General features: G+C 41.5%; 1 protein-coding gene across 3 annotated transcripts in view; it reads left to right on the top strand.

The window, feature by feature from the left end:
- The window catches only part of MAP3K20 (mitogen-activated protein kinase kinase kinase 20), a 146,630-nt gene that overhangs the window by 72,755 nt on the left and 57,521 nt on the right, over nucleotides 1-16,354 (top strand). For all 3 annotated transcript variants that reach the window (XM_032784578.2, XM_032784580.2, XM_075070111.1), the window contains exons 8-9: nucleotides 9,957-10,043; nucleotides 13,846-13,920. In XM_032784578.2, the coding sequence (XP_032640469.1) occupies nucleotides 9,957-10,043; nucleotides 13,846-13,920 (162 nt within the window). The remainder of the gene's footprint in view (nucleotides 1-9,956; nucleotides 10,044-13,845; nucleotides 13,921-16,354) is intronic.

Here is a 16,354-nt window from a genome sequence, read left to right as displayed (position 1 = left end):
TTTTCCTGGGTGAACTGTGCAAACGCCATAGCACAGCAAGCATGGACCCTGCTCAGATCAAGACCGCAATCGTGGACGTTGTAAACACCTCGCGCATTCTCGTGCAGTCTATGCTGAACCAGGACCTGCAAAGCCAGGCAAGGAGGAGGCGGCGGCGGCTACGGCAGCGCGGGCGACGAGAGTGATGAGGACATGGACACAGAATTCTCTCAAACCGCGGGCCCCTGCGCTTTGGAGATCCTGCTGGTAATGGGGCAGGTTCTAGCCATTGAACGCCGATTTTGGGCCCGGGAAACAAGCACAGACTGGTGGGACCGCATAGTTTTGCAGGTGTGGGACGATTCGCAGTGGCTGCGAAACTTTCGCATGCGTAAGGGCACTTTCATGGAACTTTGTGACTTGCTTTCCCTGCCCTGAAACGCCATAATACCAAGATGAGAGCAGCCCTCACAGTGGAGAAGCGAGTGGCAATAGCCCTCTGGAAGCTTGCAACGCCAGACAGCTACGGTCAGTCGGGAATCAATTTGGAGTGGGAAAATCTACTGTGGGGCTGCTGTGATGCAAGTAGCCAAAGCAATCATTAAGCTGCTGCTACGAAAGGTTGTGACTCTGGGAAACGTGCAGGTCATAGTGGATGGCTTTTGCTGCAATGGGATTCCCTAACTGTGGGGGGGCGATAGATGGAACCCATATCCCTATCTTGGCACCGGAGCACCAGGGCACCCAGTACATAAACGCAAGGGGGTACTTTTCAATGGTGCTGCAAGCACTGGTGGATCACAAGGACGTTTCACCAACATCCACGTGGGATGGCCAGGAAGGGTTCATGACGCTCGCGTCTTCAGAAGCACTACTCTGTTTAAACTGCTGCAGCAAGGGAATTACTTCCCAGACCAGAAAATAACAGTTGGGGATGTTGAAATGCCTGTAGTTATCCTGGGTGACCCAGCCTACCCTTGATGCCATGGCTCATGAAGCCATACACAGGCAGCCTGGACAGTGGTCAGGAGCTGTTCAACTACAGGCTGAGCAAGTGCAGAATGGTGGTAGAATGTGCATTTGGCCGTTTAAAGGCGCGCTGGCGCACATTACTGACTCGCTCAGACCTCAGCCAAACCAATGTCCCCTTTGTTATTGCTGCTTGCTGTGTGCTCCACAATCTCTGTGAGAGTAAGGGGGAGACCTTTATGGCAGGGTGGGAGGCTGAGGCAAATCACCTGGCCGCTGATTACGCGCAGCCAGACACCAGGGCGATTAGAAGAGCACACCAGGAAGCGGTGCGCATCAGAGAAGCTTTGAAAACGAGTTTCATCACGGGCCAGGGTACGGTGTGACTGCTGTGTTTGTTTCCCCTTGATGAACCCCCCCCTTGATTGACTCATTCCCTGTAAGCAACCCACCCTCCCCTTCGATTACAGCTTGCTTAAGGAAATAAAGTCACTATCGTTTAAAAATCATGTATTCTTTATTAAAAAGTCATTATAAAAAGAGGAGAGAACTGACAAGGTATCCGGGTGTGGTTTGGGAGGAGGATAGGAGGGAAGGAAAAGGCCACTAAAACATTTCAATGTAATGACAGCCTTTTGGTTGGGCTGTCCACGGGGGTGGAGTGGGCGGGTGCACGAAGCCTTCCCCCATGCGTTCTTACACGTCTGGGTGAGGAAGATATGGAACATGGTGAGTGGTGAGGGTGGTTACACAGGGGCTGCAGCGGCACTCTGTGACCCTGCTGCTCTTCCTGAAGCTCCACCAGACGTCGGAGGATGTCAGTTTGATCACGCAGCAGCCCCCAGCGTTGCATCCCGCCACCGCTGATCTTCCTGCCTACACCTCTGATCTTCCTGCGCCACCTCTCACCTCTCTCTCTCACGTTCGTCCCTCCTATCCTCCGTTGTCCTCCTGTCCTCACGTTCACTGGCATCTTTCCTGTAATTTGCTACCACGTCCTTCCACTCATTCAGATGAGCTCTTTCATTGCGGGTTACTTCCATGATTTCCGAGAACATTTCGTCTCGCGTCTTTTTTTTCCTCCGCCTTATCTGAGATAGCCTTCGGGATGGAGTAGGGAGGCTTGAAAAAATGCAGCTGCATGAGGGAGGGAAAAAAGGGAGAGAAGTATTTAAAAAGATACGTTTTACAGAACAATGGTTATACTCTTTCACAGTGAACAACACTATTCACCTTACATAGCACATGTGATTTCACTACAAGGTCGCATTTTGCATCTTAATATTGAGTGCCTGCGGCTCTGGTGTTACAGATCTCACAGACGCAGGTCCGGGCATCAGAATTCAGCTTTGCATGCGGCCATGGTAAGCCATTGTCTTTCGGCTTCTCCAGCTTTATATACACAGTGCCCTCCTTTCTGATGCTTCTTTCCTGTTAACATGCAGCAGCAGAACCAACCCCCCCCATCCAATTCTCTAGGATGATTGCTTTACCCCTCACCCCCCACCGCATGGCTGGTATCATGGAAGATCACTGCTAATCACCCCCTTTCCCCCCCCCACCGCGTGGCTGGTAGCTGGGAGATTCCTGCTAGCCAAACGCAAAAAAGCTCAGCGCTATCCTTCCTCCCCCCCTGCTTGGCTACTGCAAGGAAGGATTTCTTTTAAGCAAAGCAAACAGCCCAGTAGGAAAATGGCCATCTCTGTCCCCTTAATTAAATTCCTGAATTTCAACCAGGTTACCATGAACGATATCACTCTGCTGAGGATAACAGAGCGAGATAAAGAACGGATGTTTCTTGAATGCCAGCAAATCACCGGGACCATACGCAGCTATGCTTTGTCATGCAATGATACCATTACTTGCTACATGCATGGCGTGGTAAAGTGTCCTACCATGGTGGACGGAACAAGGCTGCCTTGCCCAGAAACCTTCTGCAAAGGCTTTTGGAGTACCTCCAGGAGCGCTTCATGGAGATGTCCCTGGGATTTCCGCTCCATCCCCAGACATGTTAACAAACTTTTCCAGTAACTTTACTGGCCGCGAATGCATCCCAAGCCCTCAGGGCAAATCAATCATTAAAAAACGCTTGCTTTTAAACCATGTTTTATATTTACAAAGGTACACTCACCAGAGGTCGCTTCCATGGCTTCACTGTCTGGGCTAGTGGCTTGGGAGGGCTGGGAGGGTAATTCCTGGGGGTGGTCACAAAAAGCTCCTGGCTGTTGGGGCTAACGGAGTGCTGTGTGCTCTCTGCAAGCTCGTCGTCCCTCCTCCTCCTCTCATCTTCCCCCTCCGCAGAATCCTCAGCCATGATTGAGATTACAACCCCCACCTCGGAATCCACGGACAGGGGTGGGGTAGTGGTGGCAGCCCCCCTAAAATTGCATGCAGCTCAGCGTAGAAGCGGCATGTTTTCGGCCCTGACCTGGACCTTCCGTTTGCTGCTTTGGTTTTCTGGTAGGCTTGTCTGAGCTCCTTAACTTTCACTCTGCACTGCACTGAGTCCCTGTGTGGCCTTTCTCCATCATAGCCTTGGAAATTTTTTCAAAATTTTTTCATTTAGTCTTTTGGAACGGAGTTCTGTTAGCACAGAATCCTCTCCCATATAGCGATCAGATCCAGTACCTCCCGTGCGGTCCATGCTGGAGCTCTTTTTCGATTCTCAGGAGACTGCATTGCTACCTGTGCTGATGAGCTCTGTGTGGTCACCTGTGCTGATCAGAGCTCCACGCTGGGCAAACAGGAAATGAAATTCAAAAGTTCGCGGGGCTTTTCCTGTCTACCTGGCCAGTGCATCCGAGTTCAGATTGCTGTCCAGAGCGGTCACATTGGTGCACTGTGGGATATAGCCCCGCCCAAGGCCAATACCATGCGGCCACACTAACCTAATCCGATAAGGTAATACCGATTTTAGCGCTACTCCTCTTGTCGGGGAGGAGTACAGAAACGATGTAAAGAGCCCTTTATATCGATATAAAGGACCTCGTAGTGTGGATGGGTGCGGCGTTAAATCGGTTTAACGCTGCTAAAATCGGTTTAAACGCGTAGTGTAGACCAGGCCAATATGGACACCACCAATGTTTTAGAATTTTTAAATACTGTCATTGGGTGCACCACTCACTGCTTGTCTGGCATCTCCTCCTGGTCACTCAGGGGATTAGCTCTCAAGGTTGATGCCACTTTATGTTGTTGCACCCCATGAGATTGTCTCTCTCCCGGATCTGCAGCCCCACTCTCGTCCCAGGAACCGCAGCATCCTCTTGTGACTTAGTCCTTAGTCTAAGGACTAAGGTCACTCAGCATTCCCCTTTCTGGGGTACAATCCTTCAGTTTCCTTTCATTACCATAGTGACCCAGGCAGTGTTCCCATTCACTGCCCTGCCGGTTTATGCCATGCCCTAGGTGGCTGGTAGGGGAAGCCAGGTCCGCCCTCTACTCCACTTTCTAGTCTAAGGACGCTCAACCCAGCAGTTGTGGATTTTTCTCTCCCAGCCCTCACTGCTCCTTTTCTGGACTGCTTCCTACAACACCTTGTTCCCCTCCTTATGTTGGATGTACCAGCTCCAAACCCTCCACTCTGTTCTCAGGGAGTGACTGCCCTTTCCCTGCACCATCTGTTGCCAGCTTTCTGGCTTTATAGGCCCCACCTGTTCCTGCACAACTGAAGCTGATTGCAATCAGCTCCTTGGCTCTTCCTCCAGGTGTCATTAATAGGCCTATCTGGCCATCTTAACCCCTTCCAGTCCTGTGTGGGATGGCCACCCCATCACAGACACCTATGACCTGATCCACCCGGATGTTATTCCAGCTTTCCACCCCTCTAACGCCATTGATTTCAATGTAGATATTCAGGTGTAAACATGGAGTAATGCAGTGGTGAATCAGACTCTTGCAAAATACAATGGTCCAGATTCTCAGCTGGGATTACTGATTTAGCAAAGAATTTGTTTTAGTATATCTTTGAAAGTTGGAATTCTCCTCAGCTAAACTTTTAGACTAATAGTGAATATGCTTAAAGGCTAAGAATTAAAAGCTTGGAAAAAGTAGATCTCTTGCACTAACAATGATTTTATCTATAAAAACAAATTTTGAACAGTCTACTTTCAAAGTGTAACACTTGCCAGTGGCCTTTGTGCTAGACAGACAAATCTGCTTTTCTTCAGCTGAAGTTCTGATATCAAAGAGCAGGATCCTTTTCAAATGTAAACTAGTGAGATGCTAGGAAAGGGCATTTGTTTGCAGAATCTGTAGTCTTCCCTACCCCTCCCCCCCCCCATGGGTTTTCTTTCTATAAACTATTATGTGGCTGTGAATGTTGTTTGTTATGTAAGAAAGCCTCTTCCCATCAAATGACCAATCATGTCTGTCACCACTTAGGCCTGAGTCTTTCCTCAGGTGAGGTCAACTTCCCTACTTGAAAATGGGTCATATTGAATTAGAAAGGATCTCTCAGATATTGCATTCCAGTATTTAGAGTAATTTGTTCTGCTCTTCATGGCTTCCAAATTCTCCCTTTGCGATTTTAGTAAATTATTTCATAAGGCCGACTAACAACTAAAACCAAGTGATTTATCCAGACACAAACATAGGTCTTGGATTTTCTCTGAACTACCCAATGACTCAGTTTCCTAAACTAAATCCATACTACTCTGAACAGTGGTTGCTAATTATCAGAATCTATCAACCTAAATTTTCAGTTACAAAAATCAAGTTTCTTTGCAATGTCCTTATGTGTTGTACAGACTGTAATTCTTCACTTGTCCAGCTGCTTTGAAAATGCGTGTGGAATAATGATGTTCGCTCTTTAAAACAGCCATAGTTGTTTTGAAATTGTAAAGAAATACACTCAGAACATCAGTTATTTTGTCCTAGCTCAACAGAATGCCATTTGGAGTATATTGTATATGTATTTAATTATACGGGTTTATGCAGTGTCTTTCATAGTTGAGATATTTTAGCACTTAAAAAATCAATTAATTAAATACTGTGTAGAGGCTGTGAAGTTAAATGCAGCAGCCATTGGCAATAGCTCACACATTGCCCTGGATGTGAGAACTTATTTTATTTTTAGAGGGAATGTTGGCCCAGCACACTGGGTTATCCCATACTCTTTTTGAAAAGAATTATAGGATCTTATCTTCTATTTGGATAGGTGCAGAGTTGCTGGACTAATCTCATTGTCAGGTCTCATACAAAGGCCGTTACCTGTAGTAGCACAACACCATCACCCTTCCTGCTGCACTTCTTCAAACCCTGGTTATGAGTCCAAGTCAACGGGAGAGCTGTGCAAAACTATCTGTGTTCTGTTTTCTACCTGTTGTTTTCACCAAAGAGTTGAAGAAAGAATGAAAAATGGTTTGCTTTTCTTAAATTACTAAATTCTGACTTCCCCTAGCCTGCTTTTCTGGCACTTAGAGTTTTTTACCAGTTTCATTCTCATATGAAATTAATACTGATATCTTTCAGACGAAGTGGTAACAAGTGAATAACACAGACTCTTTAACTAGTTGAAGTGGAGGTCTATTTACCTGGTAACAGGAGGCGTGTAGAACATGTAAGCACAGTCTCAGCCATAGAATTGAAGCAGTTTGATCCTTACATATATTTTAGTTTGTTATTTTTATTAAACATTTTAAAATTATATATTTAATATGAAATAGCGTTATATATTTAATATGAAATAACACTTCAAAACCATACTGAATCATTTTTATGTGACCTCATCCTGCTTAACTCAAGGCTAGTATTAAGTATCTTTGGATGGCAGCATCTACAGCTCTCATCAGATGGAAGAATGGATCATTCCAAAATCTTCAGCACAGCTTAAAGAGGCTGAGGAAAGAGGATCTGAGAAGACCCTATTCCACCTTCAAAATCCCTTCTTTCGTTTTGCTCTCTTTAAAAGCAATATTCGAACAATTACATTCAGGATTGACTGCTATGCTGAAACCCTCTCTGTGAAAACAAACTTTTACAGGTAGCGTGGATTAAAAGGGATATCCTCATTTATTTGGTCTTCCATTATCCACATTCCAGACCTAGCCACTACTGACTAGTGTAGTAGTCTCTTCTAAGGCTTGTCTGAACACACAGTTATTCCTGATTAGCAATCATTGATAAACTCCTTGCGTGAACACTCTTATTCCAGAATAAGTTTAATGCTAAAAAGGAACAAGGCACTCTTAATAAGAGTTTTCAAAATGGAGTTTATCAAGGGTAGTTAATCAGAGAGAACTCCATGTATAGAAAGCCCTTCACAAAAAGAAAACATGACAGTTTTGAGGTTGACATGTGCTAGAGTCACCATGAAAGTTGTCCTGGGCCTGGTCTTTATGAGGACTCTTTTACAAAAAATCCCCTGTTGTTGCTATTGCCATTTCAAAGCCAGAGTGGCAGCAAGGGGCAGAGCTCTCGTGTAGACAAGGCACCAGTGGCCATCAGTATTTTAATTATTGTTTTAATTTTAATTCAGGTGCTTTGAGCAAAAATAGACAATATGGTACTTAAACTGCTGGCAGCTCCCTGGAGTCCTGTCTGTACTAGTTTTCCCAACATAACTGCCCCCAGTGGAGTTGAACTTGGAATAACAGTGGGAATTTTTAGCAACTAAGTAATGTTGGGAAAGTTTTTGAAACTTTCTGAAGAAGACAATCACACCCTTGTTCTTCATTTCATGTCCTCCTCCCCATATGTTCACTTTTTCTCTATTTGTTCACAAGAAGGAGACTGAGTTCTCTAGGAACCACAATTTGCAAACCTCTGCCATAAATCCTTTTATGTATAGTTCTCTGAACTGTGTCTAATTAGACTGCTTCCCTCTGCAGTTTTGGTTTCACGTTGACTAACAGTCCAGTATAACCAATTCATAAGACTGTGTTGAAACTCTTTCTAAAACAAGGCAATGAAAATGTTACCATGGAGCTCCAGCTTGGTGGGAAAATCTTTATCTAGATTGTTGACTTGACTATGAAATTGGCATCACTGACAAAGCATTGTTCTCAGTAAATCTTTTGGAATAAACACAAGGACTTATGGGACTCAAGTTCCTCATCTTTCGGCTTTCTAATGCTACTAGTGAACCATGGGATACTAAAAGGGAATTCTTCCTACTTTTCTCAGATTCCTTGCTCTCTTCTGGGTTATGGTGTATATAGTTTGGAGTATTTGGAGCTAATACAGTTGAGTTAGGAAACCAGTGAGCTGTACAAGACAATGGAAATAAAAGTAAAAATGGCATCATAAAGGAATTCAGTGGAAAATGTTCTGTGGAAGCTTATGTGCGTGAATGGAAACATACAACCACTACCTGTTGTGTGAGAGAAGGAAAATTGTCTTCTTTTCCAGCTAAAGGCTTTTGGTGACGTATGAAACCTACATATTTCAATATGTAATGTTCACCTGAAGAATTTTAAGTAATATGTTACAGTTCTAGCCATTCTTATACATTTGATGTGTGATCTTTAGTGAGATTACCTGTGGGGTTTTGTAGTATATAGGGCACAATAGTCCTACAGTTATACAGATGAGGTAGTTCTGTGAGTCTGTTCACCTGCATAATTTGGTGGCTTTTGTTTTATGCTGACCACTTATTGGAGTATCTGAGCTTCATGGGTATACCAAATCAGTTACTTATTTTGCAGTTAAATTCTCTTATTTTCCTCTGCCTTACCAGTAGATGTGTGGTAACTGGAATAACAAATTGAGGTGTATTTTCCTTCTTCTAAAGGGAATGAATTGAGCCATACACAGGATTGGGTACCTGTATGAATACTTTCCCTTGAAAATTTTTAATACAGTGACTTCTTCTAAGATACTTTTACCTTTACTAATCAGGTTCTGGCTCAAACAGAATTATTCAGCAGCTTTTTTGATATAGCACCCTGTTCATTTGATTTTTCTGCTTGAGCAGTGTCTGCCAATACTCTTGTATGTTCCTACTAATTACCTTCAAAGTTGGCCATAATTCATTGAAAATGATGTGGCTTGAATAAGCCTGAGTACTTGCTCAAATAGCAGAGATATTGAGATTATACAAGGTGCTTGGAACTTTTGGCTAAGTGGTCAATAAATGTTGGCCCCCTTTTTGGTGTGTTTTGAGCTGAAGGAAAAGTTTATATATATATTTTCATATTTGTATCAAGAGATACATATATGGAGTTCGAGAGAAGTAGATACATGTATGAATGGAGACAAGAGTGACTTTTAACTTGTTCAACTCCAATATTATGTCTCTATAGTAGAAAAAGAAGTTGGGTTTATTGATTCTTAGTTCTTTTGGTGACGTCGATATCATTTTTACAAAGTAGTTGAGATTCTCAGATTCTCATTTGATTTAATGAGTTGGTGCAATATATGCAAAAATGTTACATGTATACACAGATAGAGGAGATCTTCCCTTGTCTGAAGATAAAGTGTTGTAGGGAGATTAAAGATAAAATATTAATATCCAATATCTGCAATACCACTTAGTTTAATATCATCACAAACGTGTTGACAGCAACAATTATTATATTAGAAAGTATATTTTGGGTGGGTGTTTTGTTATAGGTTTATCTCAGAAGCTAAAAACTTATTGGCTCAGATAGTGATTACTAAGAGGCGCCATTTATAGTTGTGAACATTGTAGAATTAAATGTAGAATTATTATAATGAAAAGGTTTGTCTAGTTGGGGTTGGGGAGAAGGAGTTCACTATCTTTCAAGGCTGAACCACCATTTTATGGTATAAAGAAAGAAGAAAATATTTCCTATGGATTTCACAAAACAGCAGTCACTGGACCCCACACAATCCAGTTTTTTATTTGGTTTTGTTTTAGAGGAAAAAAACCAGAAATACTAAAATTAATTTTAATGAGAGGATCTTGCACACAAACATTTGTCCAAGTTACTGCAAATGGGATCTGGTTGCCGATTAATTGGATACAGATAGGGCTGTATCAGGGTTTAATGATGTATTTAAAATACAAAGTACAGAAATAAAAATTCTTTTCTTTTTTTCTGCTCCAGGTTCTCTGGGAGATGCTAACAAGGGAGGTCCCCTTTAAAGGCTTGGAAGGATTACAAGTAGCTTGGCTCGTAGTGGAAAAAAACGAGGTAAGACTACGTTTCTACATTCAGGTACATAGATCAGAAAACAGTATTGGGGTTTTGCAAAAGACTTTTTCATCTTCTTCAAATTGAAAGTAAGTTCACGCGTATGGAAAGATTAGCAGTAGGAGCTAACACAAAGGGTCAAAGTGATGTTATTCCTCATGAATGGACCCTTTACATCTAATTGTTGCAGCTTCACGTTGTGATGCTGTAGATCAAAAATTGTACAAGTACTGTACTAGTTTCTCAGTCTCAATTGTAAAACCTAGGGGTTTGTTCTTAGTGATGAAAGAAGCCATTGCGTCCAAGGTAGGGGAACAGTTTAACTCCATCTCCTGCGTTTAGGACATCTTTTTACTGGCTGGGAGTTGATATATCTGTAAGAGACCTACAGCTACTTCAACTTAACTCTCCCAGCAGGAGTCACTATAGTACAAGAAACTGCCGCTTAGATGAGAATTTCAAAAATAAAAGACGAAAAAATAGTTTAAAAAAAAGAGAGAAATTACAGTTTTGCCACCTACGTTCAACACTACATTGAAGATGAGCTCCTCACTGGTATTGGCAAGGCTGTGGCATAGCTGCAAGCTTCCTCATGCAGAGTCTTTCCATTTCAAAAGAACTTCAGTGGTGTAAACACCGTTTGTACAGTGTCCCCAGCCTCGCTTTTCTTCTTCCCACAAATTGAGGCTTTCAGTTAGTTGGGCATGTGAGCTATATGTCTGAACACATGGTTCTTTGATATCAAAGACAGTAACTACATTTAAAAAACATTTAAAGTTGGGACTGTGCCACACACAGACAAGCATGGAAATCTCAGTTAAGAGGAAACCTCTACTATCTAGACACAGTGGAAGTTTGGGTAACATTATAATACAACCCAGTATCTCTACAGTACAGTTTTATATTCTTCTATACAAACTGTTTCCCAAAATACTTTATACTTAAATAAAATAAAGTTAAATATTAAATAGCAGAGGGAGAGACAAATGAAGAGGGAAAACCCTTTGTATTTTTTTTTAGTTCTGTTTGGGGACTGGATTGGTTCCACTCCCTGTCGAAGTATATGACATGTCCAGATTAGTTGGAAATGCTACATTAATAGAGAGAAGCCTTATGAATTCCGCCTTGTACAGAATAATATTTTCAGAACAGGAAACATAACAGGATTCCTTCTCCCATTATGGGAAAAGCCTCATACAGTTAATGCCAAGTTATTTTGGAGAGAGAGACCAGAAACTTTTCCATATACTGTATATGGCATTCCTGTGTATATCAAGTGCACAGGTTTACGCAGGATCTGCCATACAATACCAGACCATTTAAAATTTGGTGAAAAGAACTAATCTTCATCTGAAAGATGTTAAAGGGTACAAATATATTTCCTCATGATTTTCCAAAGCAACGCACTATTAAAATATATTATCAGCAAAATGTGGGCATGACATGCTGCCTTACTACAGCCAGAAGAAGCTTAAGAAAAAACGAGTGTCATTCATGAACTTCTCATTACTAGATGTTAGTTGCAACAGGATGGTGGTGTCTCTTACACAGTCTTCCTTCCTAAGTGGTGCAGTAAATGGATTGACACTGACAGTTTAACTCTCACAGGTTATTTTTTAAATCTGATCACAGTCTATTGAATGTGCCTAACACAGTCCTGCAAAATAACAGTCCTGCAAAATATTCACTTGCTCTCCTATTCCTCACTTCTCCAACAGAACTAAAATGGAATGTATGTCTCTCACAGTAAGTAAATAAATATAAAGGAGCAGGTTCTTCTCTCAAATAAACCAGTGCAAACCCTATTGGTGTCAATGAGGTTGCATAGGTGTGATCCAGAGCAGAATTAAACACACTGTTGATCCAATCTGCATTCTTCTCCTTCTGAAAAGTCAGTGGAGAACTCCCCATAAAAGTCAGTGCAGAACTGGGTCTAAAGCATAATCACTGAGGGCAAAGATCAACCCGATGCAAAGAGAGTTCCTAAGAGGTTAAGTAGGACTTCAGTGGTGCCTGGTCTTGTTTGGGTCCTCTGCACAAAGGTGAATTTCATCCTGCTCGAATATTTTCCATTTTAATCCAGACCTGCTCCACCCCCAATGTGAATGCTAAAATTATGGTTGGCATTAGCTAATGACAAATTAGTACTGAGAAATATCTTCTTTATTACGGTATGATAGCCTTGAAATATGCTACCTATATATTGCCTGACAAATTACATTCTGCACACATAAGACAGATCTAATTGATGATTACATGTCTCCTGGTAACCTATTTTCCATCTACTTGAACAGTGAGGGTTAAAGACAAATGCCATAGCAAGACTAGCAGACATATTTTTAGGCAAATGACTTGACTGAGTATCAAATGGCAGTGCAATTTGTTCATGCACTATAGGAATTTCAGTATATTTCTTGTGCAGAAAGCTTTTTCACCAGGAATGCATTATTTTAATAATTACACTCCAGTAATGTCTTTACTGTGTATCTAATGTTTTTGTCTTGTTTAAATGTTTATGCAGACAAATTTGTTGTACTCCTAGTTTGGCATGCTGTGGCTCATATGGCTTTGCCGGTCACGTTGCAATAATATAATGGTATAATTTGATACAACTTGTTCTGCTTTACTTGTGCAGTACCAGAATTAGTGCAGCAAAGTGCCTGGGGTAGCAAGTTGGTTTGAATGGAACTATAATATCTTGGTTAGATCATCTTTATATGCCTCTGTCCTGTTTATAGCACTAGAGAATCATTTTTCCATCTTGGCCTCTCAGATTTCTAGATCCTTGCAGATCCTCCAATGAAGAACCATTCTGTTGTGCATTTACATATCTATTTTAGTTGGTATCAAACATCTGAAGTCAGTTAACTGAGAGCCCAGCGGTATCTCCTTATAAATGTAATGCAATAAAGATACTTATTTAATCAAATGTAGTGGGATTTGGGTTTGGATCTTTCCAGACTGGAGAAAGATTTGCAATTTAAGAGTTGCCTCTAGGATGGCCTATCTTAGATATCTTTCTAATTCCCTACAAAGGAAACCAAATTGACTTAGAACTGGTTCCCTGTTGCAGCAGTCCCTGGTTATAACCTGCAGCTAATTGTTTTAGTACTGGCCTTCAGCCCCCTAATATACAAGTTCTCTTTGATCTTTGAGTTCTTTTTTTGTGCTACTGATATCACAATTACTCAATCTGACCACAGCTTCATGAAACTAATCTTGTGGAGTAAGATTCTCATAGCAATCTCTCTTTTATTTTATTTTTTAACTTCATCACCTCCTCAGACAATGCAATGTGTATTTCAGCTATTTCTTTGTAATATCAACAGTGATTTTAGTAAAATATTGCTGGATTACTTTATGTGGGAGAAAGGGGTTAAGTTTTCTCCCACATTACATTTATATTGAGGTACATCTGTGGACACCCAGTAATGCAGTTAATTGGATCTAACATTTAATATTCATTTGTGAGACTTTCCATGGGCTTGCCTCATTTAATCTATTGGGCACTTGTTAGTTTTTTAACCTACTCTGTTTGAATATTTGCTCCACCCTTTCCTTATGGGTCTATTTACTGTACCTGTCCATGGTGTCTTCTTTTGGATTTTGTACATTGATCCTCAGTTATGGAGTTTTGTCATGCTGGCCTTTATTCTGTGAATGGTTATTTTGAACAATTACGTAATCTTTTTGCTTGAAACATCAAATGACCAGTCTTTTAGAAAGTATTATGACTAAACCATTAAGAAAAATAAAATGCTCTTTGCTTTCATTTAACTGGTGAATCCTTTATCCATTGCAGAGATTGACCATTCCAAGCAGTTGTCCCAGAAGTTTTGCAGAACTGATGCATCAGTGTTGGGAAGCTGATTCAAAGGTAATTTCATTTATTGTGTACACATTAAATGTACCTATTTCTTTTTCGTCTTCATCATTTTGGTATGCAAGTCTTATTTTGTAGGGCACAGCTGGCCTATTACTGCTGCTGCAAACCAATTCAAAACTGTTAGCTAGGGCTCTTCATTATGATCATGATCATTTAGAACATATTTATGACTGGATGCCTCTCTTGCCTTCTAAAGCCAGACCTGTTTAGGGAAGTCAGCATTGGAATACTGACTGGAACAGCTGTGCATAGGGTAGGATGGAAGAACTAATACATTTTTTCTGTAACTTAATAAAAAAAATAGTTTAGTTTTACCTATAAAACAAATTTTCTTCATAAAATTATTTCTTTACAGATGTCCCAAAGCAGTTGCACGTATAATGTAAAAATTAAATGTCTGATTCTGATACCCTAAGCACACTGGGAGCACTTGCAACATAAGTTCCTTCATAGTGTTAATAAGGATGGCAGAACAAGCCCTAAATTAATATGAAAACAGAATAAAAAAGCAGCTTCAAGAAGAGTTGTTATATCAAGCTAGTAAACCTTTGCACCTGTTTAACTGCCCCTGTGGGGGTAACTAAAGGAGTAATTAAAATGACTATTTACTAAGTAAAGGCTCATATAGATGATGGGAAATGTCCATTTTTAGTTCAGTCCACTGCCCTATTCTGTTGTACAGCAAATTAGTTGGAAAGAGACCTGTGGAGGTAACTGGAAAACAGTTCATAATGGTGTCAGCTTTGTTATCAAATATGAGCAGGCATTTCCTTCTCCTGTGAAGATAGTTAAGGAAGGAAAATGATATTGCTTTACTCAGTTTGGTAGGGTCAGAATTCTGGTCCTGTTGAAGTCAATAGGAGTTTTGCTACTCCTTCAGTGGGACCAGTATTTGTTCCTGGATGAATTGGCTACTTTAAAGCTAGATCGCATTGTCGCTTGGAAAGAACTTTAGAGGGAGACTGAAGGAAGAAAACCTTCTTTGTAGAGATTTCCCCAGATTGTTCTGTGGGGGACAAGGCATGTTCTCTCATTGAATGAATGGAGGGTTCTGTCCCTCAAGATCCTTGAGATCCACCAGCAATATGGTGCCTTCCAAATGAAGACTCTGTCCCTCTTTACTGCAGACTCTTTAGCTCCCTCCAGTTTCCCATGAAGGGAGTCCCTTAGTTCATAGACAGTTCTGGGGAGAAGTTAATGCAGCATCATGCTGCTTTTCTGCAAATTGCTGGAGCATAACAACCATTTCCTTAGACCACTCCCTCGTGAGACACAGATCTCCAGAGATGATGCTGAGAAGGCAGTTGACCCCTTCTGCTGTAATAGAGGAGAGAGCTGGACATGGAGGGACTCTCTGCATAGGAATCTAAGGGTGACAGCACAGCCCCTAGTTATAGACGGTTCTTCTGAAATGTTGGTAGCCAACTTTGTTGTTAAAGTCATTGCTTCAGAGGGAATATATAGTGCAGGGATTGGCAACTTTTGGCACATGGCTCACCAGGGTAAGCACCCTGGCGGACCAGGCTGGTTTGTTTACCTGCTGCATCTGCAGGTTTGGCCGATCATGGCTCCCACTGCCTGCGGTTTGCTGCTCCAGGCCAATGGGGGCTGCGGGAAGCGGCGCGGGCTGAAGGATGTACTGGCCGCTGCTTTCTGCAGCCCCCGTTGACCTGGAATGGCAAACCGCGGCCAGTGGGAGCCGCAATTGGCCGAACCTGCGGACCCGGCAGGTAAACAAACCAGCCTGCCAGGGTGCTTACCCTGGCAAGCCACATGCCAGAGGTTGCCAATCCCTGATACAGTACAATCTTTGTTATAGACTACTTTGGCCTTATTGTAATACTGCAATATGCATTGCCCCTGTGATTTCCTGTGATTAGTCTGTCAGTTCTTAGGCTTTGCTTTCAATTTTATAGAACTTGTTACTATTTGAAGAAAATTATCTATCCCATTGCATTGAAATTATTATGAATAAAACATGCATAGAGGAAATTTATTTATATAATAAAACCTATAAGTTAAAGTAACTTTACTAAAGAGCTTTTTACATTAAAAAGACAATTTATGTGCTAAGTATTAATAATGATTATTAAAGAGCACCTCCAATAGGCAACTACTTATCTTAGACAACCACTTTCAAGTGTCCCCATCTCTAACTAGACAACCTATTTTTCGAGGATATTAGAAAGTTGCTTCCACAAGCTTTCTCCCTATTGATCTCTTTATTTACTAGAGATGTTTACCTTATAACAGGGTCTTGTATTTCTTACAGTTTCATATGTTTCTACAGCTTATCCCACCACCTAATCTGGGACGTCATAAATTATTAGAAATACGATTACCATCTGAGGCTTGGGAACTGGAGAGATAGTAGAAACAGATGAAGTAATAGAATCAAAGGTCCTGTTTTTATACAAATGTGCCA

This window comes from Chelonoidis abingdonii, chromosome 10, assembly GCF_003597395.2.
Source record: "Chelonoidis abingdonii isolate Lonesome George chromosome 10, CheloAbing_2.0, whole genome shotgun sequence".
In the NCBI taxonomy this organism is placed as follows: domain Eukaryota; kingdom Metazoa; phylum Chordata; order Testudines; family Testudinidae; genus Chelonoidis; species Chelonoidis abingdonii.
This window is presented reverse-complemented; position numbering and strand designations above follow the sequence as displayed.